The sequence below is a fragment of the Mustela nigripes genome, chromosome 8, assembly GCF_022355385.1.
Source record: "Mustela nigripes isolate SB6536 chromosome 8, MUSNIG.SB6536, whole genome shotgun sequence".
Taxonomy (NCBI): domain Eukaryota; kingdom Metazoa; phylum Chordata; class Mammalia; order Carnivora; family Mustelidae; genus Mustela; species Mustela nigripes.
In genome coordinates, this window is record NC_081564.1 from 9,444,087 (window position 1) to 9,466,691 (window position 22,605).

General features: G+C 41.7%; 1 protein-coding gene across 8 annotated transcripts in view; it reads right to left on the minus strand.

Annotated features, from left to right (window-relative positions):
• The window catches only part of HECTD4 (HECT domain E3 ubiquitin protein ligase 4), a 182,887-nt gene that overhangs the window by 69,242 nt on the left and 91,040 nt on the right, over positions 1–22,605 (minus strand). For 3 of the 8 annotated variants that reach the window (XM_059408456.1, XM_059408452.1, XM_059408451.1), the window contains exons 12-29: positions 20,147–20,379; positions 19,621–19,766; positions 18,161–18,231; positions 17,362–17,467; positions 16,647–16,767; positions 15,851–15,979; positions 13,830–13,954; positions 12,196–12,349; positions 11,581–11,681; positions 9,528–9,726; positions 7,264–7,410; positions 6,052–6,156; positions 4,796–4,959; positions 3,986–4,219; positions 2,776–2,968; positions 2,254–2,358; positions 1,684–1,772; positions 1,153–1,328 (exon numbers count right to left, since the gene is read on the minus strand). In XM_059408456.1, the coding sequence (XP_059264439.1) occupies positions 1,153–1,328; positions 1,684–1,772; positions 2,254–2,358; positions 2,776–2,968; positions 3,986–4,219; positions 4,796–4,959; positions 6,052–6,156; positions 7,264–7,410; positions 9,528–9,726; positions 11,581–11,681; positions 12,196–12,349; positions 13,830–13,954; positions 15,851–15,979; positions 16,647–16,767; positions 17,362–17,467; positions 18,161–18,231; positions 19,621–19,766; positions 20,147–20,379 (2,598 nt within the window). The remainder of the gene's footprint in view (positions 1–1,152; positions 1,329–1,683; positions 1,773–2,253; positions 2,359–2,775; positions 2,969–3,985; positions 4,220–4,795; positions 4,960–6,051; positions 6,157–7,263; positions 7,411–9,527; positions 9,727–11,580; positions 11,682–12,195; positions 12,350–13,829; positions 13,955–15,850; positions 15,980–16,646; positions 16,768–17,361; positions 17,468–18,160; positions 18,232–19,620; positions 19,767–20,146; positions 20,380–22,605) is intronic. The other 5 variants (XM_059408459.1, XM_059408455.1, XM_059408458.1 and 2 more) reach the window with 3 other exon arrangements.

Consider the following 22,605-nt stretch of genomic DNA (forward strand, 5'->3'; position numbering starts at 1 on the left):
GAGGTTTATCTTGACTCTGTCCTAAGAATGGTTAGGCAGCTGGGGCGCCTGGGTGGCTCAGTGGGTTGAGTGTCTGCCTTCGGCTTGGGTCATGATCCCGGGGTCCTGGGATCAAGCCCACATGGGGCTCTCTGCTCAGCAGGGAGCCTGCTTCCTCCTCTCTCTCTGCCTGCCTCTCTGCCTACTTGTGATCTCTCTGTCAAATAAATAAATTTTTTAAAACCTTAAAAAAAAAAAAAGAATGGTTAGGCAGTTTCAGTCTAAAAACATTTTTGAAGATGTTATTGCTCAGCAAACTATTGGTTCATGGTCTCTGATGGCAAGAGCCTCTTGGAAAGCATCATAGCCTCACTGAGTGGTTAAGTCTTTACATGGGATCTTTAATTAACCAAGGCCTCATGACCAGGGACACGGTCAGCAGATGATCTCAGTATGTGATCATACTGTAGGCTTGGCACACTCCCCCTGATGTTCTCAGCAAATGGTCTCCTTTCACTAGGGTCAGACACCTGAACCACCCTAGACTTCTCTCCCGTGTGAGGGGAGCCTGTGTACTCAGCTGGGATGAAAACAGGTTCGTCTACTTGGCAGTGTCCATCAGGCTATGGGGTTTGATAACACGGGGTCTCATGTTTACTCATCCTGCTCTCTCAGGACAAGAATTAACAACTGTCATTATGGGCTATGCTTGGTGCTGGGGATCCAGCTTCAGATAGAAGGCTCATTGACTTCTCTGGGAAATGTCCTTTCAGGCTAACAATTAAAACGTGACCAGGAAAATACTGAAAATTCATGTCAGAAGGTTGCACATAATTACTAAAGGTGCAATGCAAACTCAGTTTTAAGAGGAAAATATGATGCACTACAAGATTCACAATGTTGACTATCTAATTAGACGTGCTACTAGGAAAATGATAAGCCTTAAACTAAAAGTAAGGGGCATTAGATTATAAAAACAGATGTCACTGGGCTCCCAAGAAAAACTGAATGAGGCAGGTGGGGAGGTAGCCCTGATGCTCAACTGACTTACAAAACACCACCTGAAGTCAACGCAAAGTCTGTTTTTGGCTTTGAGTATGAGATCTCAAAATCTATGAGAGAAATCTACGAGATGGAATAGCACAGAGTGCCTGCACGGGGCTGGCTTTGTACCCGGTGTTTCCGCAGGGGTCCCCGAGATGCTTCTTGTGAGGCCGGACTGGGCCGCGATGGTGACGTGCAACAAGAGCTCGGCTCGGTTCATTAAACTCTTCACTAACGTCTTCGTTTTAGCCAGTGGGTGCGAGGGTTTCTGAATGAGAGAATTCACTTCTTGTAGGAACTTCTCCCTATAAAGAAAGGCTGATGTGCATTTAGTCGTTCTCACGTTCACCAAAACCAGTGTTCTTTAATGACAAAGGATACAACAAATAGAGGGAAACAAAGCAAAAGAAATCTGATAAATATCGCTCCCCTTCCCCTAGCCGAGAGAGCAGTGTTATAAATGCACCAATTTTAGTTCCTTTGGCCCAGTTTCGGTTGCCTGTATGCTAACTTTTGAAGGCCGAAATCAAAATTTCCAAGTTTACAAATGAGTTCCAACTCAAATATTTAGTGAATGCATACGATTTTTAAAAATCTTCACATCTTGTCTTAAGCATCAAGGCAGTAAATCAGCTTTACACAGTCATTAACATCACTAACCTCAGTGACAGGACCATGTTTTCAAGATCATTTCCATCAAAGGAGACTTCTTTCATTGAACACAAAAGTTCTAGTTCTTTCATTTTGTTCTAAAGAAGGAAAAATCAAGAAAAGATGGTAGGCAGGATCTGCAAAAAGTGAGTTTTACTGTTCATGTCAAAAGGAACAGAGAATTTCGGGGGGGAAAAAACAATACACCACCTCTGGTCCACATTTCTATGCCAAAGCACATCTGTAAGTTATTCTTTGATATTTTAATGATTATAAATGGCATCGAGTACTTTCTGGGGACTTCTTCAGTGCTTATAACTGCTCTTCATTTCCTAAAGCTTGCAAGCAAATTATGATGATGGTAAAACTATCAATCAGTTAAAAACAACTAACAATTTGTATTTGTACTGTTGATATGTTGATCTAATCAATTTTATTTAACCTTTGTAAAGAATGGGTACATTTTGGCGTGGGAAACATTTTAAGAGGTAACACTATTTGGTTTCCTTCCCTCGCCCCACACACGCCTTTGCACTATAAATACCAGTGCCCCAGTGATAAATCACACAACTTGCTCACCTCATTGAAATGGTAATCATAGAAGAAAGGCATGTTGTTCTCCAGCTTTCCCTGCATGGCATCATCAACCTCGCTTTGCCATTTCTGCTCCAATTCTGCAACACTCTGATAGATTATATTAAAAAAATAAAACAACGTGAGAAGAGATGTAAAATAAAAACAAGTACACTCTGCGAATTTGGAAATTTTAGTCCTAACCTTTTAAAACACTTTTTTAAATGATACTCTTTTTTTTAAAGATTTTTATTTATTTATTTGAGAGAGAGACAGCGAGAGAGGGAACACAAGCAGGGGGAGTGGGAGAGGGAGAAGCAGGCTTCCCGCTGAGCAGGGAGTCCAGTGCGGGGCTTGATCCCGGGACCCTGGGATCACGACTTGAGATGAAGGCAAATATGCCTAATGACTGAGCCACCCAAGCGCCCTTTCAGGTCATTTTTTAAACTTCATTAAATTTCTAGGAAAGAAATTTAATGTGAGAGATTAATGTGTGAGAGAAGTCTAAACACTCTGGCCTTCACTTACCTGCAGCTGTCTCTCCATGGCATTGAGTTTCTTGAAGGTCTCTCCCATAATTTTACACAGTAAGTCATATTCTTCAGCATGTTCTTCTTGATACTGGAAATTTATTAGGGACTGCAGAGCATCAACCAAGTTCAAGTGCTTAATAACACAGGATACCACCATTTCCTCCATCACATCTGGCTGAATCACTTCTCTATGGTTACAACAGAAACTAGTCAGATAGATGCCAGGCTCTCAAATTACTAATCCTGTACTCAATACACTCAAGAGTGTAGGCTTTGATGTAAATATATTAAATATTCACCACAACTTCTTTATTACAATAAAGAAGCATGAACATTATGATGGCTTTCATACCAAGTTGGCAATAATTTAATGTTTAACTGACAAAACTGACATCAGCTGATAAAGTGAAAACCAAACTTAAAGAGACCCCATTGTCTTTAATTTTATATTTTGAGCTAGAGTCATATTAAAGCTGGAAGAGGTCTAAGACTAACAAAAGATCTTTGGAGCCGTGTATGTACTAATTAATTTTATACAACATCTTGTCTTGTGGTATTTCGTACATACGGATGTTGGGCTGAAAAGGAATCGCGTTTCCATATTTTTCACTTTAAATTTCAACTATCCTTAAATTTTTTTCTCTCTGAAATGGCCAATCATGCCTCAGAAGACAGGGCAGAGGCTACCAAACAGACTTTAAACAAGAATACCACAAAGCCATTTGTAAGTGCAAGACCTCACATTCCAGATTAAAGACCCCTCACCATCTCTCCCTGGACTAAGGAAACCAAAAGTTGAGGACTACAAGTAGACAGTCAAACCACCTGAGAAAAATCTAGAACTTGTCAAACTTTAGCATGCTTCAGAATCCTACGGAAAACCTATCAAAACCTTAATTACTGGACCCCATCCTCAGAGGTTCTGATCCCACAGGTGTACGACGGGGCCCAAGAGCAAACAGGGGCCCACGTGATGCTAGTGCTGCTGACTGGGGACCCACACCTTGAGACCCAATGGCATGGAATGTCACCTGGGGTGGGGTTGGGGAAGGGGGGGTACTATGGTTAGTGTTCATTAAGTAAATATAAAATTAAAGGTTCAAAAAAAATTAAAGGTTCATTAGAAGGAGAAGAAATTTACCCCCTTCCATGGTTTAAACTTTTTTTTTCCAAGGGGAAAAATAACACACTATTTAGAAACGTACTTTATACTTGGTCTGAATTGAGGTCTAGCACGCCCAGAAATTTCCCTGAGCTTTATCATGATTCCTGGAGGAAGCCTGATCCGGGGCAGGTCAAAGTAGTTTCCAACAGGAGGCACGAGGACGTCAGAGGGGTAGGTGAATTCTCTGTCTTCCTCGATGGTCAGTGGCAGTGGAGACGGACTTGGAGTAAGGGCAGGAGAGATCACGCCATTGGCCTCCACCTGCCACTGGCACCTGAACAGACAGAAAAGAGGCTCCTTCATTTCCTCTTCCACCTGGAAAGCTACTTAAAGCTTGCAGATACATCAAACCTATGAAGGATCACATGACGTGTTAAGCATTCATCAAACATTCTCCAGAGGCTAAAGGAACATGAGCATTGTACGAAACCACATCTTTGGGAATCTACCTCCTCCCCAACATTTTATTATGAAAAATTTTAAATATACAGAAAAGTTGAAAGCATCTCATGGGTAATGTCCAGATACCCACCTCCTAGATTCTAGAATAAACATTTTGATAGGTTTGCTTTATCATTCATCTACTCAACCTTCTGGGGATCCTCTAATTTAATTATACAACATGTGGGTTGGAGAAAAGCTTATGCATTCAAGGCTGTAATTTCAAATTCAGTCAAGTAAGGGCCAGAAGGCACTTTGGTATAATTTTCACCTTCTTTCTTAATGACAATGACACCCATGGGATTGTCAGGCAGTTTGCACAATGAGCAGGGAAATGGACTAGAAGTAGTTTTCCACGCGAAGTCCTTTTTCCTTTGTGAGCAAAACTAGCCCTAGCTGAGCCTTTTACCTTTGTAAAAGTTTGGACCGCAATAGCTCCTGACAGGCTTCTTCTTCTTTGGTAATTTCTGGTCCATTGTACAGGATTCTCAACATGGAACAAGCTAACACAGACAGACCTAAAGCCAGGTCTACCAGAAAGGGCAAGCCTCCCGATACATCCTCCGACGACTCCTACAACGCAGACAGGGGCAAACCACACGGGTCAGTGTACACAGCGGAGCTCCCGCACCTGGGCTGCACCACGCTGTGATGTCCCTGACCACAGGGGCTCACAGAGCAGCAGCGTGTGTCACTGCTATGGGACACAGGGACTGTCCCCAACACCATGAGGAGAAAGATGGTGGCAGGGGGCAATGACCACAGAGTGAAGTCTCAACACAATTCTGGAGAGAGAAGAGCTGGTAAGACTCCATATTAGAGACAGCACAAATCTCATGCAAGATTCTTTGGCTGGATTCCTCTCTGCCGTGCCTATCCGGGTGTAAGTCATGGTTTTGTTTTGTCACCTCCATCCTGAGCTCGAACCAAGATGCTGTGAATCCCTTATACTAAATTCATTCAACAAACATCTGAGCATATTATTCTAGGTGCTTGAGACACAGCAGAGAAAAAGATTCCTGCCCTCACGGAGCTTTCATTCTAGCAGACGGTTCCACTCTAGTGTGTGTTAGGCTGGCTAAACTCGAGCAATCTCCAAGTCTAGAATAAGCTTCACAAATCAGGCAACTCAAGGGGTTAGAAGAACTACCACTCGGGCCCGCCCCCCAAGGGAAAAGAATTTATGTAGATTGCTGGGGGAAGTAACTATTTGGCACCACTAAAAGGAGTAGACTAAACCCATATACAGCATATAATGTGGGTAATTAAGCAGAGACAGACCTAGACTAGCAAGATGAGCCTTTGAGAATAGAATGAAAATCTGATCCCACTATTCGAAAAACCCAGAATCCCAGTGCTTGCTTCCACTAGGTGTTTGAGTCTTCTTCGCCCTACGGAAAGATGCTGGAGGCAGATCACCTCTCCAGGCTTTGAAGACGGAGCCCCTAGCAATGGATTCTGTCTGCGCTGCCAAATGAATTTTAGGTCACAGCTAGTTTTATTCCATGAGACTACTACTTATGATAGTCTAGGAATGCCAAATGGAAGAGATGGATGAAACCGCAGCTCATATTCTGCCCTATTTCCAGGGCAAATATGATGTATGTAACCAAGGCACACAGGAGAAAGTACATTATGCCCACAGCAGTGGTTAGATTCAAGTACCTGAGCGCGAACTGTGCAAGCAAAGCCCCACATAGCTTTATCGGGAGTGTTGTGTTCACGGCCACTTCTCATTTCAAAGGAGAAGGTGACTGTATCTCCTTCCACCTTAAAATTTAAGGGGGGGAAAATACACTTTAAAAACAAGACACATGATTTTCAAGAGAGCAATGAATTTCAGAGATTTACTTTCAAAAGGACCACTGCAATATTTTACTCCTTTTCTCAATCACTTGACTCAAATTCTATCCCCTCTCATCTGGACACCAAGCTCTTGGGTGTCTCTCCTGACGAGGTAGGTTTGGGGATGGGGCATCTGTGAAATGGGCCATGACTGCCCAACAGCAGGATCAGAGTAAAGAGTAAATCTTGAGCATAATTTAAATAAATCCCTCAGGCTTCTACTCTCTCTGCCCTCCCCCTGCCCACTTCACCACCTCACTCGTGCTGGTACAGTAGGCAAACGTCCCGTATCTTCAAGAACACAGAGTGCTGGAAGACCTTGCTCTGTTTTACAGAACCAACACCACGAGTAAGAAACACAGTGTAGGAAATGAAACAATGATTACAAGTGTCGTGCTGATGTGGGTTTGGATACATCCAGTCTAGACGCCTGGACATAACTTGTTGTCTGTGACTGAATTAAAGAGGGTACATAATGCATTTGAGATCAAGGCTCCAAGAACGGACTTCGGAGCAGTTTTCAGGTTTTAGTGGGCATCTCAGTTCATAATCATATTCTAGGTAGATATGTTATTATTCCAGGGCCCAGATTACAAAGCAATTTGAGAATGGATCATTAGTACTGCTCCAAAGGCCCAAACTCATTTTGTGAAAACATTGATTCCACTTTTTTAAACTGCAGTGGCCCTGTGTTCTAGAATACCCATCACAGGAGAGGGCAGAGAAGAAGCAGGCTGGAAGAACTAGCGGGCCATTTAATGCACAGGGAGGGAAATGCTGTGAGCACTCAGTCCCTGGAGAACAGATCCTAGCTCCGGAGTGGACAGGGGTCCGAGGCCCTGAAAGTCAAAGAATGGTCATTCTGAATGAGGTAGTCGAGTTTCCAGGCCTGGCAAGATAGCCCCATCTCAACAAAAGCACCCATGGACAATTGCTTTTTTTTTTTTCTGGAATTGGAGTTAATACTCGGGCCCAGAGGGAATGAGGGTTCATTTTTCTTTTCTAGGAAGTGGATCTGACTGGATACCATACCTTCACCAAGTCTTTGGGCCAGCCAGTTCCTAAGACACTACGGCTGCCATATCCCAGTGTGTTGCCTCCATACTCAGCAACCTTCCTACTGTTTGTGTTAGGCCCCGCATATATCACCAACTTCAAAACAGAAAATATACTGTTAGACTGTAAAAGAAAAACAAAAACAACATCTACAAATAAAAAGGCTGCAAAAAAATGTTTGTTTAAAAACACATTTATAACCAGGCACTGGTGTCATTATTATAGAGCTAATATTCCCTGATTTTTAAGGTACAACTGATACTAGTTTGGGTACAACAAAATATTGCCAAATATTGCTTGGGGGACCTCACATTAACATAGTTCTATTTGGCTGTTATACATATATGTTTTAAGTAGTTATTTTAATGCTAAGTCATGACATTTAATTCATTAATAACAGGTACAGTTTGCCCCTTTAAGTCCTCCCCCAAATTGATAAAGTGAGCAAATACAGATGGAAAGATGGCTGTATCTAACACAAAAAAATAAAGGCAAAAACAAATAAAACACACACACATACACAAAAACCAAAAAGTCAATGAATGAGGATTTTTAAAAATGCAACAAATTGAAAACAAGCCATATATCTTTAGAATGTTGCTTAATGGTATAAAAAGAAAATGACACAAATTTAGGCCAGAAAGGGGGCTGCTGCTTCTTGGGTCAGCTTTCGCGTGTCAATATTTTTCTTCAATAAAGGTTATTCATTTAAATCCAATTAACCAACTTTCTAATATGCAAGAGAAACATTTAGAGGTCATTTGGCATTCAAATACTTCCACTGGAAGAAAGAGGCTCTGGGTTCTGTAAGTTCCAAATCTGTCTTTGAACATGCGCTCTGACCACCTCTGACCGCACAAGAGAGCTCAGTGTGGATCCAGAAGCTATGCTTCTAACCCTTGACATGTATCATGGTGTGCTCTCTTACCCTGTCAGATCTTTGCTGACCCCAACCAGGGACCACTGGAAAGGTAAATGTTACTTTTATCTGTGGAGTACGTCTCCCTGTACCTGCACATTGAACACTGGCGCGCATGGCAGGTGCTGGCTAGCATGCGTCAGAAGATGCAAATGACTGGTTTTTAAAGGAGAAACAAAATGACACCGACTGATATGCCCATCTCTCCATTTCTATTTTAAACAGTCATAGCACTTTAATATAGGAAATGGGGGTAGCTGATGACAGGAGCTATTAAGTGCCATCAGGGACAGGCTGATGGCAGGAGATTTATTCTCTGAAAGGCCTACCAAAGACCGTTTTCTAAATTCCCCTGCCTCCAGCTAAAGTGATTTTTGAAGCAAACCTTAAACCCCTCTAGATACCTGGGAGTCTTCCCTGTCCTAAAAGATGATGGGAAAGAGGATTCTATAATTTGTTGAGTGATATGTTTCACCTTATCAGAGTATATACTGTTAAGAAGTCCTTTATTTTTCACTTACTAATCTTCCTGGATGGGATTTCAGATTTCTGCCCTTACACAGTTCACAGAGATGACAGATAGCTAACAACAATCTACATAAAAGTAGTCCTGTATATGTACAAGGCTATTTGATAATCCTTCAGCTGTTCTCGTACAAGGTTATGTGTCACAAGTTCATTCACCTTTCCTCCTAAGTACAACATGGCAGTTTGCAATGCAACAATATAAACAGAAAAAAAAAAAAAAAAACAACCAACCACAACCTACAACCCCTCAAATGTTTCCTTTCATTTAAAATTATTAAGTCACTAGGTTGGAAACTATTCTTTCTCAAAATCTACATGGGCCTAGAGGTGCTGACAACAATGAAAAAATAATTTAAATAAAAATAAAATAGATCCTAGTACATCTGAAACTTCTAAAAGTGCACTTTCTCCCAAAGAATACATGAAGCCCCAGAAATGGGTAGTAAAAACTTTCTAGATAATAGACATAGCCTGTCTACAGGAATTCCAAGCATAGAAAGAAGGGACTAGGTAAGCAGTACGGAAAAGTTTCTCCGACTCAGATCTAAACTTTTGAAAGGTTACAGAAGTACACTTCCAACGTGTCATGAAAATACATTTCTTGGAGCACAGAGTGCTGGTTCTTTCATTCCCCACCCACTACCCTTCAAGGCATATCTTAAGAAAGTTCTCCAAAGAGACATCTGCAGACAGAAATAAGTCAAGAATGGTGACCAGGAGCAAAGAAAAATAAGAAGCATCTAAGAAATCAGCTTATTGGAGGTGGAGCCAGTACTAAGCCAGTCTTGCTTACTTTGTCATAGTCATACTGGGAAGAGCATCTGCTGTCGAATCTAAGGTACAGGCAGCGAGCTCCTGGGATGTGGACAGTTTCTTTAAATTTATAGTTGTCTCTGACAGGGTGGACTGTCTCCACAGTCTTTCCAGCAGCCCATGGAGCAGGAATCTTTAAACCAGTGAGAAAGCCTGGCTCTTCTTTCTCTTCCAGCATCCTAAAACCAGACAAAGAGAAAGGGATTTAGCTTAGCAGCATGGAGAGGAAAAAGGAGACATACATGCAGTCAAACATAAAAGATTTATATGTCACTTTATTTTCCAAATCCTTTCGGATTGTAAATGCTTGGTATCAGTGGCAATCAGAAACATTTACAAAACTCCTATATTTAAGGCTCTTTTTCCTTTTTGTTGTTAGACAACATATTCGCATTTTTCCCCTCTTTTCAAGAAGGAAAGCCCAATTCGTATCCAGGAAAGGACCTCACCAGCTCTCATTTCAAGTTACTCAGGAAAAAAAAAAAAGATGCTACAAGATTTGTCACTTTCCAAATCCCATGGGGATTAGTATCCTGCCCTATCAAGGTCCCTTTTGTTGGTATCCCAAGGTTGATTGTTGAAGACTCCATGAATCTATGTGCCTGCTTTTTACTGTAATTTTTACTAGGAAAAGCGCCTTCGAAGTCCTCTTATCTACTGTCATTAAACTTTCAAGGACTTCACAGCCCAAGGCTGCGGCATACAAACGCCTACAACCAACACTTAGCTGTCGTGGAATGAACGCTCTTCTTTCAGCTCTGCCCTAGCCAACATGGTGGCCACTTAGTCAACTGTGGCCATTTAAACTGCATCTGAATTAAATACAATTGAAACTTCAGTTCTAGGGGCGCCTGGGTGGCTCAGTGGGTTAAAGCCTCTGCCTTCGGCTTGGGTCATGATCCCAGGGTCTTGGGATCGAGCCCCACATCCGCTCTCTGCTCAGCAGGGAGCCTGCTTCCTCCTCTCTCTCTGCCTGCCTCTCTGCCTACTTGTGATCTCTGTCAAATAAATAAATAAAATCTTTAAAAAAAAAAAAAAAAAGAAACTTCAGTTCTAGATCACACCAGCCACACTGATTTCTAGATCACACCAGCCACACTGATGGTTGTATCAGTTAACAGCATGCAGCTGTGACGGGGGCTTCTGGACAACAAAGTCACAAAGTTTAGTCACTGCGTGAACCTCGGCTGCATAGCTCCCTGCTCTAGAGAAACGGAAAAATCGTTCCTATCTGATCAGTGTTTTTAAAGACAGCTTTAAGATACAATCGACATGTAAGAAACTGCACATATGTATATACAAATGAAGTTTCCTCCTCCTTCCTGGTAATCGAGGCAATCACTTTTTGCTTTCTATCACTAGAAATTAGTTTGTATCTTCTGGAGTTTCACATAAATGGAATCATACAGTATGTACTTGTATGTACTTGTGGCGGGGGAAATCTGGTTTCTTCCACTCAGCACAAGGATTCTGAAATCCACTCCTGTTGTGTGTATCAACTGTCCACTCCCTTTTCTTATGGAGTAGGACTCCATCATACGGATATATTGCAATTCGTTTATCCACTCACCTGCCAATAGACACTGGGTTGTTTCTTGTCTTGGGCTACTCTAACTAAGGCTGTTCTGAGCCTTCATACACAAGTCTTTGTAAGAACCTATGCTTTCTTCTCTCTTGTGTGAGTACCCAGAAGTGGAAGAGCTAGGTCATGTGGTAGGTATATGTTAAACTTTGTAAACAACTGTCAAACTATTTGCCAAAGTTGTAATATTTTACATCTCCATCTATGGTACATGAGAATCTATCAATCTCTCATCTCTTGATCTGTGGGGAATTTACTCTAACCTGGTCCTAGAAGTCTACAAAGCAATTCTATAATTATCTGCAAAACCTTGACCCTAGAGTCTCTCTCTTTTTTTTTTTTTTTTCCAGTTACATAATCCTTGCTAAAAATCAATGTTGTAAAAGGAGAACCAGGCTTTCACCAGAAGAAAACAAGGCAGGGGTTCCTGCAAGGAAGCAGCATCTTTCACCTCTCATCAGGGAACAGCCTGCCCTTCTGGTCTGATGCACCACATGGGGAACAGCCCACCTCGGCAAAAACTGGACACTGGGTTTTAAGCAGCAAAGCCGTCTGAAACACAAAACCATCATCACGTCTTAAAGCGCTTACTGTCAGGTACCTGCGTGGTACTGAGCCATATTTAGAATTCTCACTTTAGTCATCTTTTTACAACCCTTGTCTGCCCTCCTTCACGAAGAAACGCTTTGCTACTCAGACCACTTAACACCATTTCATTCCATGCTGGAATGGCACGTATCCTTTCTATCAGTCCCCAGCAGCCGGCAAGGATTCAGGAGACGGAGCAGGATGGGAAAATCTCAGCAGCATCGTAGCTCAGCATTTTCACAGTGGCCCGGCAGTCCGTACTTACTGTGAGACTACAGTAAGTAATTCAAACAGACGTGTTTTCCCTTAATATTTCAGTGTATTTCTAGGACACGATATTTTTCCTCATTCTACTATTATTCCCCTTGGCTTCTGACAGACATGGTGATGTCTACTCGGCCTTCAATAAACGCCCGCGGCTGCAATGTCAAGTGGGTCGGCCGAAGAGCCGCTCGCTTTGGCACACGGAGGGTCCTACCTGGCTGGTATAGAGGACCAGCTGCACTAGCTGAGGCATCAGGGCGTCGGCCATGGTCAGAGTCTGTAAATTTGGATGCATCAGCGAAGTCAGTAGCACTGGAAGAAGGTGACCAAGCATAGTAGCCTTAGTAACTTGTTCCAAGCCTTTTAACCTATAAAAGGTTCAAGAAAACACATAGCTTAAGCAATTCCTAATCACATGGCGAGGCAACCATCATCTTTCTCCAACAAATTCTCTTAAACTGCATTTCTGTGAATTGCTTGAGCACTTAACGGCTGTAGCAATTCAGTCCACAAATGTCCCACCTTCCACCGCAGAGGGAGAGGGAGACGACAGACATCTAGTAAGCCGTTTCACCTTCAACCTGTGGTTTTGCTACAAAAGCTTACACGGTGCATTTCACAGCACCTCTGAAGCACTTTATGATTGGCTTCTAAAATACAAATGGCTACTCTAGGTAGTTACCACATGCAAAGTTCCCTTTGGCTGTGGTGCCATAGGGGGCTGTGCTACACAGTCTCTGACACAGGAGAAAGAAACCGGCTACAACACAGATTTTCCATTTGTTTTTAAAATCTCGTGACCTCCTCCCATTTTATTGAGATATAATTGAGATATAAGGCTGTATAAATTTAAGGTGTATAACATAATTATCTGACATATGTCTACACTGTAAAATGATTACCTAAAATCACATTCTTAATATCCCAATCCTCTGCTAGAAGAATTAAGGTATGTGACTCACTCAAAAAAAAAAAAAAAAGATGAGGGTTATGTAAATTCTCCGACGCTACTTAGGATACTGGGATTGGAACAAGAAGCAAACCTCACATCTCTCAGGCTCTCGAGACTGTCCCTCCCCCACCAGGACAAATCTGCACCGTGTGCCAGCAGAGTGGGCTACACTGTGTGTTAACAAACCCCAGTGCGATGCCTATCTGGGCTATACTGTCCCCAATTCCAATCTGGCCACCTACTCTCTGGGAATGGGTAAGAAACGGGGACATGGGGACAGACAGGCCTAGAGGAAGAAAAACCACACTGTAGGGTTGTTTCGGACCAGCATCTGATCCATCAATAAGCACAGATGTAACAGTAAACCATAGCTGACATTGTAATGGGGAGGACTAAGAAAGAGCTTTATTACTGGGAAAGAGAAGATTACCCTCTAGGTAGGTCACTCCTGTATTTGCAGTAAAATTACAGTAAAATCTTAAGACATCACGTCAGCGTCATCTTTTGCATGGCAGTTAATTTCCCGTATTACGAAGTCATCTCTGCCTCTCTAAAGTCTTCATCATGGGGGAAGCCAGGGCACACGGTGCTGGGCCAGATAACTGAAGGCAAGGCCAGTTTGGGAGCGATGATTTGGCGGACCCAAATGTCAGCCATGAGGCTGTGCACCGCACCCTCGCTGCCCTCTTAGGCCACGGCTGTTAGCCCAATCTCCCCTAAATGCACCACTACAGAGTTCCGCTGCAGTTGGCACTGAAACACTTGCCGTTTCAACCTCTTCTCACAAAAATCCCGCTCTATTAAATGAACGTTTGATGTTCTAAATGACTTTGCTTTCATAAGCAAATTCTGCTCCTGAAGGGCAGCAGGTCACAGCTCACGAGCCAGTTCCTCACCTCTGCTCACGGTCAGCTAGGTCACTATTTATGAGGGCAGTTGTGACCTGCTGTAGCATTTCCAACACTTCATCACATCCAGTCAGGATTTGGGTGGCAAGAGCCAAAATACTGACCTTTAGCTCCTAGGTAGAAAATATCATAATATTATTTTTAAGCTCTGTGATGAGTGTACACTCACAATGACAACATGAAATGATGTATTTAATGATGCATTTCCAAATTAAATAATGAGGTGGCCAGAATAAGCCCAAAGCAGGAAATTCCGCTCGGATGGCAAGTAGCAATTTGATTTGGGAGGCTAAGGTCTGGAGTGCTGACAGAAATACGCAGTATTTCACGGGGAGCACATCGGGTCCCTGGGAGAAAAGGCATTTCTCCCATCCCCTCCAGCACAAGAGAGCTCCCGGTGGCCAGCCCAGAAACTGTCCAGGTGGAAGATGGCCTTGGGTGGTTATGAGGATAGCTAAAGAGAAAAACAACAGTAAAAGGCGCATGTACAGGCGGTGAATAAAATGAGACAAAACACAACATTCCGAAACAGTACAAGTGACCTTTTTACTTAATGTTTTAAACCATTACACTTGAAAGCAGGCAAGTTCAAAATTCAGTTAAAGTAGCAGGCAGTTCTAGGCTATCAAACATTTAAAAAAAAACTATTAGTGAGTTCGTGGGCAACCAAATACTAAATAATGTGTTAAGAAGTACTAGTTAAAAATCATAGAAATATTTAGTTTACGATTATTTTCTATTTTTTAAAAATGCAACCAACCTAACCCTTTAGGTAAAAGGGGTTTTACCTAATTTTTCCCAGAAATACTGGACAACTCAGCCTCTTCTGCTTTTACCACTAGTACTTCTCTCCATGCGCTAACGAAGAACTTAGGGAATTTAGCCTTTCAAAGAGAAAACACTGGGTTTCATTACTGGACTTTCCTAGGGCCTTTCTTGGAATTATTAAGATGTTTTTATTATTTAAGAGAAAAGGAATTCTGAATGGACAGGCGAAACCACGGTTTAGGTTCCGTGGATCCTATCAGCTGCCGGGAGCTGACAGCGGCACAGCCTCCTCTCTGACCCTCACAGAGCCTTACGAGGGAGACCTACTGCCCCTCTTCGCTGATTAGGAAACTAAGGCAAGAGAAGTTAATCAATAGTATCAGCATTTGAAATAATTAATTCATGCATTTTTGCCTATTTAAAAACTGACTCCATAATAAGATCAACTCATTCACAGGAACTAGCAAGTATAAGGGTTTCATAGTACACGTGTGTGTGTAAAGGAGTAAGAAAAGGGTAACTGTAACAGCTTTCAGCTTTTCGGCTTCCTTAGTTAATTTTTCAGTGTGTTTTAGTCAACACTTTAAAGAGGAATCAAGTTCTTATTGATTTCTCTAACTCTCTCACAAAGAAGAAATTCTGAAGAACAATGCAAGTAACAGCCTCCGGCATCTGTCAAAATGATAACATCCACGGCTATAAAAAAATCTCTGGACTGCTATAAATTGCCATGTGGGAACAAATTATTGAGTTTACACAGAAGCTAACATAAAAATAATTACAGAGAATAAAAGAAACTGTAGGTTTAGAAATAAAGGTTGCGAGAAAATTATCACCTTTTTGAAGTTATTTGAATCGAGAGAATATCAAACCAGCCACGGTGTCAAAATTATTTCAAATGTTATGCACCCAGATTTATTTTATCCACATACCCATAAATTTCAGATGTGCAGATCACTTGTAAGTGCCATATTTTGTATTCTTTAAAAAAGATGAAAATAAACAAGGCACAAAAAGATTGACAGGAGCACATGGAGGACACACTATGAGAGTGTCACAAATATGGTAACCACTGTGCAATGACATAAAAACCTATGAAATGAGTGACCTACTATTACGTCTCACAAAAATATAAGCCACATGGTGAAATCTGACATCGTAATACACAGAGATTTAGCCAATTAAGCTGTGCTTTTACACACAGGGTAGAAAGCATCGTTAGAAGAAAGCTTGGTGTTTACCTGTACCTTCAATGTCTCTCCCTGCAAGGAGTTGTCACTGTCATCATTCTCATCGGGTTTAATCAAAATAGTGTTACTGAGAAGGTGGTTCTGAACTGCCATCAGATAGCGCAGGCAGGAGGATGCAGCCTTTAATACAAACAAGAGCATTTAGATGATCTACACCCTACTGAAAGGGGTCATGTGATCCTCATGTGTTTAGAAGATTTGGACAAGGGAAGCAAAAGAGAAAGTACAGAAAACAGACCAGGTTAGTTTCTCAGGTGACTATTTCCACATGGTTTTTGATACGTCACTTGACAAAATTTACTGTAGCTTTGTGCCTTCTGCTACAGAATTCACACTCGTCACACAGATACTTACTTGAATTCTTCCCTCTTAATAATTTTTCCTCCCACCCTCTTCCCCTCTCATGCATCTCCACCAGAGAAGAGTCAGTCTACCCAAACCCTTAAGAGAATTTCTCGGTTCTTTCCCATCTGTGCAACAGTGATGCTTTAGTAAAAATTAACAGGAGGGGAAATCCTATTTTAAACAAACCCAAAACATCCAAACTCAAACAATTCACCGCACCAAGACATTTAAGCAGGAGGAATAAAGTCTTTAGAGAAAGTATCCCAAGTGGATTCGTACAGCTATTTCCAGGAGAAACAGTCACCCACTGACTTTCATCAACTAAGGCCACCTTGGACAGCGTGTGTGTTACGGCAGTGTGTACATACACACCTCAATACGGTAACATGAAAACGGGGACACATGATACAATTCTGCCTTCATGAAACACAGTGTTACTTACAGGCACGGTTGAAAGGAGTTTTTGAAAATCCTCTTTAGAGACGGTTTGGCACTTGGTGATTAAGATACAGGATTCCCGAACAACGATCTTCAGGATGTAGTGTAAAAGTTCATCATTTAGTCTTTAAAATGCAGGAAAAATGCAACAATAAGATACCGGTGGTTTAATAATAAAAGGATAAATTGTATACAGTTGGTATGAGATGACAAATAGAAGACACAAAATTAACTAGTTCTGTAGGTAAATCATCCCACTCAGTAATGATGCTAACAGCTAGGTGTGTCCTCTAGATCAAACTTACTGAAACAAAATGGTACCCAAGCACCCAGTCCAAGCATTTTGTAAACAGCAAAGAAAACCCAACACCTCCCTCCCCTTCCTAGCTCTCAACACACCCCTACCCTCTCTCACGGCGCAGGGTTTTGGATGGCACCCTCCACCGAGATTTTCAAATAAGCTCCATCTCTTATTTCCACTGAGAACCTTTCTGCAGGCCTAAGTTATTCTGGTGATACAACTGAAAAATGCTATCATCGTTTCTTAGGGCAAGTGTGGGATTTATTAGCTTTCGACTGATCTGTGATTTTGACTTAACATGCTAATTATCATATCAGATATTACAGGGAACTAACATTAATCAAACACATTTAAATGCAAATTAATTACTGGGAAAAACACAGAAAAGGCGAGCAGTCAACAGCATAACTGGGATCACCTGTAATGCTCGTCTTCCTCGCTGCCAAATCGGTTGTTTTGAAGCTGTTCGGCTAAATTGGTTAGAATCACATCCCGCAGCTGGGAGAGGCCACTGTTTCTCTCTCCTGACACAGAAGAAAGCTCCGTAAATGACCCTGGTGATTACACTTAGAAAACGGACGCTATTAAAACAAATTTTGAAAGGAGCAGACGATGACCATGTAGGGGCGCCAGGCACATGTACTCACACGAAGGGCAGCAGCAAGAACATCACAACCAATCAGGCTTTTTAAAACCAGGACGTCCTGATCAAAGTGTACATCATAAAGCTTCTAGATTTCTAATTCTTTAAGTTAATGTTGCTTATAAATGCAGAGTGTCTCTGACACGGTGAATTTTGTTGTATTTATTTAAATACATGTGTATTTAAATACATTTGTATTTAAATAAATATATTATTAGAAATGTAATATTATATTTATGAAATATTTGCATTTGTTGTATTTATTTAAAAGTTGGGTTTGGGAGGGAACAAGCTGACTTAGGAAACCCCAAGAAGTTATTATCTTTAATGTGCATTAAACATCTACTATCAGGCACCTTCTGCAAAGCAGTGCGGTTATAAAGCTTGAAGATACAGAGAACACAGTTTCTGCTCTCAGTCTGGTTGGAAGTGTTGGCATATGTGCAGATACATTTTTGAAAAGAATACTAACAGGTATGAAGAAAAGAAATATCTATTATCTTAATATCCAGTGGTTTCCTTAGGGACAAAAAAAGGGATGGTTGTTCAAGGAGAATTCAAGGATAATTCTCACCTTCCGTTAAGACCAGCTTCAGTAAGTTATTGATTTCGGTTTCACCGGGGTATAAGATATTTAAGCCAGAGCTGAAAGGACAGAAAAGTCAAAAAAACCTTTTCAACAAATGTCCTAGAAAATCCCAACTCTAAATATTTTAATTTGTATTTACATTAAAGATGGCTGTGTGATTACATAAAACTCTGAGGGAAGTTTCATCAAAGATAAAGTGTTTCAACCAAAATACGCTGTCGCGACAGAGCCCGTTCACCTCCATGAGAAACAGGCTCTCTCTCCTCGTATCTACCAGTTACCAAAATAAGACCGTGTCTGAGGCCGGATATGGAACTGGTTAAAGAGAACTGAGCTATAAAAAGTCAATGTAGTTGAGCCAGGTATAGATCCAGATTGTGACCAAAAGCACATGTGAGAAGTGGTATTTCTAAATCACAGCTTTTCCAAAAAAGTCAAGATGGAAAGCAATGCAAGTTGTGTTAGAATTGTTGTTGTTGTTTTTTTTAATGAGGTTTGACATACAATAAATTGCACATTTCTCAAGTGTTAAGTATGACACGTTTTGACATATGCAGAGACTCAGGAAACCATCACCACAATCAAGGGAGTGAACATACCCATTACCCCCAGAAGTTTCCTCATGACACCAGGTTTAAATTACTGCCTTAATACTTAATACAGAAAGAGACCCAAAGCATAATCGATTATGGAAGAGGAAAAAAAGTACCCTCCCAATCTGCCCACTCCTATCATACAGTTCTTCCAGAACAAGCGTTCAGTTTTCTCTTTATACTTGGTCACTAAATGATACTTGGTCACATTAAGGCTATATTTCCTGGATAAGAGTTTACAGCAAACTCACAAAAAAGTTAAATAATTAAAAAAAAAGATTAAATGATAATAAATAGAAAATGGCCCACAAATTCTGCCATCTTCTCTAACAAGGTTTTAAATAGGATTTAAAACGCTAACATTGCTGAGCACTTTGCATCAGGCTTTACCTTATTAAAATCTCACAAATCCTTAAATTCAGTGCTATTTTTATGCCCACTTTACAGCTGAGGAAATGGAAGCCTTGAGCTGAGCTAGTACGTGGCAATGGAAAGACTAGAACCCAGGTCTCTTGGCTGCCTGGATCTGCTCCTTTGCCACCTTGCCACACACCCTCCCCAAATGACAGGAACATCCACTTGCAAACCATCCGAATATCCTCTCAATGGCTTTGCTTTTTTTTTTTCCTTTCAAAATTCTAAAGGCAAGATGAGGAATGCAGTTACACACATGGCTTGGAGCCTCTGGGAGTGGGGCCACAAGCCCTCTTGAGTTAAATTATTCCCTATGCACGAGGTCCTGACTGTGGGACGGGGTAAGCGACTTCTATGCCACCGAATTACAGAAAGATGACAATGCAGCACAGGAGAAGCAGTCCGCAAAAACCAGGAAGAAAATCATTTGCCGATTACCTGATGGCAAGACATACTTCCTTCTGAATTTCAGGGCAAATTTGGTCTTTTGGTGCCATCAGCAACTGCCAAAGCAGCAGTCCAGACCGTCGAATGATGTCGCGATTCCTTTCGGTTTGTGGGCTGAAGAAAAATTTAAATACCACCTACAGAAACATAAGGGGTAGATCTAAAAATGTTAATTCTACTAGGGATAAAATTAACCCAATGAGAAAAGCACATAGTAGATATTCTTATGAACAGATATCCAGGTGGATTTTTAATCACAATCTCCTCTATTGTGTAATGTTATAATTAGAGTAAATATTTTCTACATATTAATTGCAATGAGCTACCTACACCAGTCCTGCGTTAACCGTAATGCAATGCATATGATTACATTTCTAATTACAGGATCAGAACGTGATTAACATGTAAGACAGGAATATTATTAAACTTTTCTTATGGTGGAAATTAGCTGGCTGAAAACCAAATTTTGGGTTTCTTTTTCTCTATTATCTTACTTCTGTCCAAACAGTGCATTTACCTGAAAGACAACAAGAATACAGCGTATGATACAGGTATCTCCGTTAACCATGGCCTTCTCCATAATGTCACAAATACTGCTCAGATGGTGTGCTTCAATTGGATGCTGCTTGCCCAAGACACTTGTGATTGGAAGATTGGGGTTGGTGGCAAGAAGATTGAGTTGGTGTATGCACATCGCACCAACGTGGTGCAGTAATTGGTTTATAACCTCATTCGTGGTTATAGCCTCTTCTAAAAAATGAAAAAAGAAACTCAGTGAAGAAAGATTTGTCCATGGGTGGTCCCCCAAGGGAACAGAACTCTGGTTTACAAAAGGTACATGCACACTAGTACAGAGTTTCTTGGTTCCCATCTCTTCCACCACTTCTGGAGAATCCTTTTCCCTGCCACAGGGTGCTGGGGTGAAAATGAACACACTAGGGAATATCCCCCCCATCTTTTTTTAAAGATCTTTTTTATTTATTTGACAGAGATCACAAGGAGGCAGAGAGGCAGGCAGAGAGGCAGGCAGAGAGAGAGGGGGAAGCAGGCTCCCCGCTGAGTTGAGAGCCTGATGCAGGGCTCGATCCCAGGACCCTGAGACCATGACCTAAGCCAAAGGCAGAGGCTTAGCCCACTGGGCCACCCAGGCACCCAGGGAATTCCCATTTTTAAAGAGCATAAGTAACTAACCGCTGCGAGAGCCCTTTCTATAGGCTGGACAATGGGCTGGATAGATGCTTTACATGCATTACAACTCTGTTATAAACGTAGACTATTTTAGCCCTGTTTTGTAGTGGAGTAAATTAATGTCAGAGAGGTTAAATAACTCACCTTAGGTCACACAGTTACTAAGTGTAGAGGTGGGATTTGCATTTAGGCTGTCTCTATTCAGAGCCCATACTGGAACCAGTCTAGTCAAATCCATCTTCTACGGCTTTTCTAATGATAGAACACCACCCCCACTGCATCCCCACCCCCAGGTCCACAAATATCTCCACCCACAGTACCTCACCATTTTTATCTCATTTAGTCACCGCAACCTAGAGAGCCATCAGTTCAACCTTGAGGGTTCATGGGCATCCTCTTACATAATAATAAACACCCCATGGATGGTCATGGGCATTCGGGGAACAGAGGTGAAAATAATTTAAATAGGCAAAATGCAAAAAAAACTCAAAAAACCAACCAAACAACAAAACCCCGAAACCTGCTTTTCCCCTTAAACCAGCTGAAATGATGACCTCAAAGGAACAGGAAAGCATGTGATCTAGGAGAGGTGGGCCTACATGGGGGGAACCTGGGTTACAAAAGGATTGTGGGCCCTGGAAGCTTTGACTCATGGAACTCATAGAAAATCAAAGAGAAGGTAAACTCAGCCAAAAGTGAACTTTTCAATTATATGTTGACTGGAGGGCCAAGCTGGGTTCCACACTCTTCTGTGTCTTAAGCCCTTGCTTTCAAAATAGAAATCAGATTAGTACTATTCATCCTCATCAAAGACGTTCTGAAAGCTAGCCTCTAGGACCTATATCCAAATAAATGAGGTCTTTGATTTTTATACCAAGTTAGATGGGAAGCCGCTGGAGGAGTCTGAGCAGAGGAGGGACAGACCTGACTACGGAGACTGCAGAAGACTGTGCAGAAACAAGCGTATGGGGCCAGAGGAGTGCAACCGTGGAGGAAGTAGGAAGGAAGACCAGGGAGCTTGGCCACCGTGATCATCTGCTGAAGCCGCTGACACCAAGGTGACAGTCGTAGCAGCATAGGTGGTGGCAAAGGGTTGGACTGGGGATAGATCTTGAGGATCAGAGCAGACAGGATTGGCTGTCTTGGATGTGAGTTGTGAGAGAAAGAGAATCCTAGAGAACTCTACCTTTGTGGCTTAAGCATATGGAGGGACTGTGATCCCTACACTAGCACGGAGGGAATTCAGCAGGTATAGATTTGGAGAAGGGGGAGAACAGTTTGTTTTCGACAGGCTGAAGATGTCTAATTAGGCCTCTGAGTGAAGGTGAATATGTCTAGAGATTAAGCAAGAAGCTTAGAGAGAATAATTAGGGAGGCACTAATATATCATTGACTTTTTCCCTCTTTTTGCCTTTCTTGAAAAAGATTACGTACTTATGAGAGAGAGACAGAGAGAAAGCATGTAGGGGAAGGAGCAGGCGGAGAAGGACAAGCAGACGCTCTGCTGAGTGCAGAGCCCAACATGGGACTCAATCTCAGGACCCAAGAGCATGACCTGAGCTGAAACCAAGAGTCAGACGTCTCACTGACTGAGCCACCCAGGCGCCCCTGCTGTTTCTTTATCCCCCAACAGCCTTATCAAGATAGAATTTAAGATAAAATCTACCCATTCTAAGTGCACAACTCAACGATTTTTAGTAAATCTGCACATATAACAAAATCAGGAATTTAAGTAGAGAAGTTACCACTGACCCTTTAAAAATTGTAAGGAAATAGTATGAGCAACTT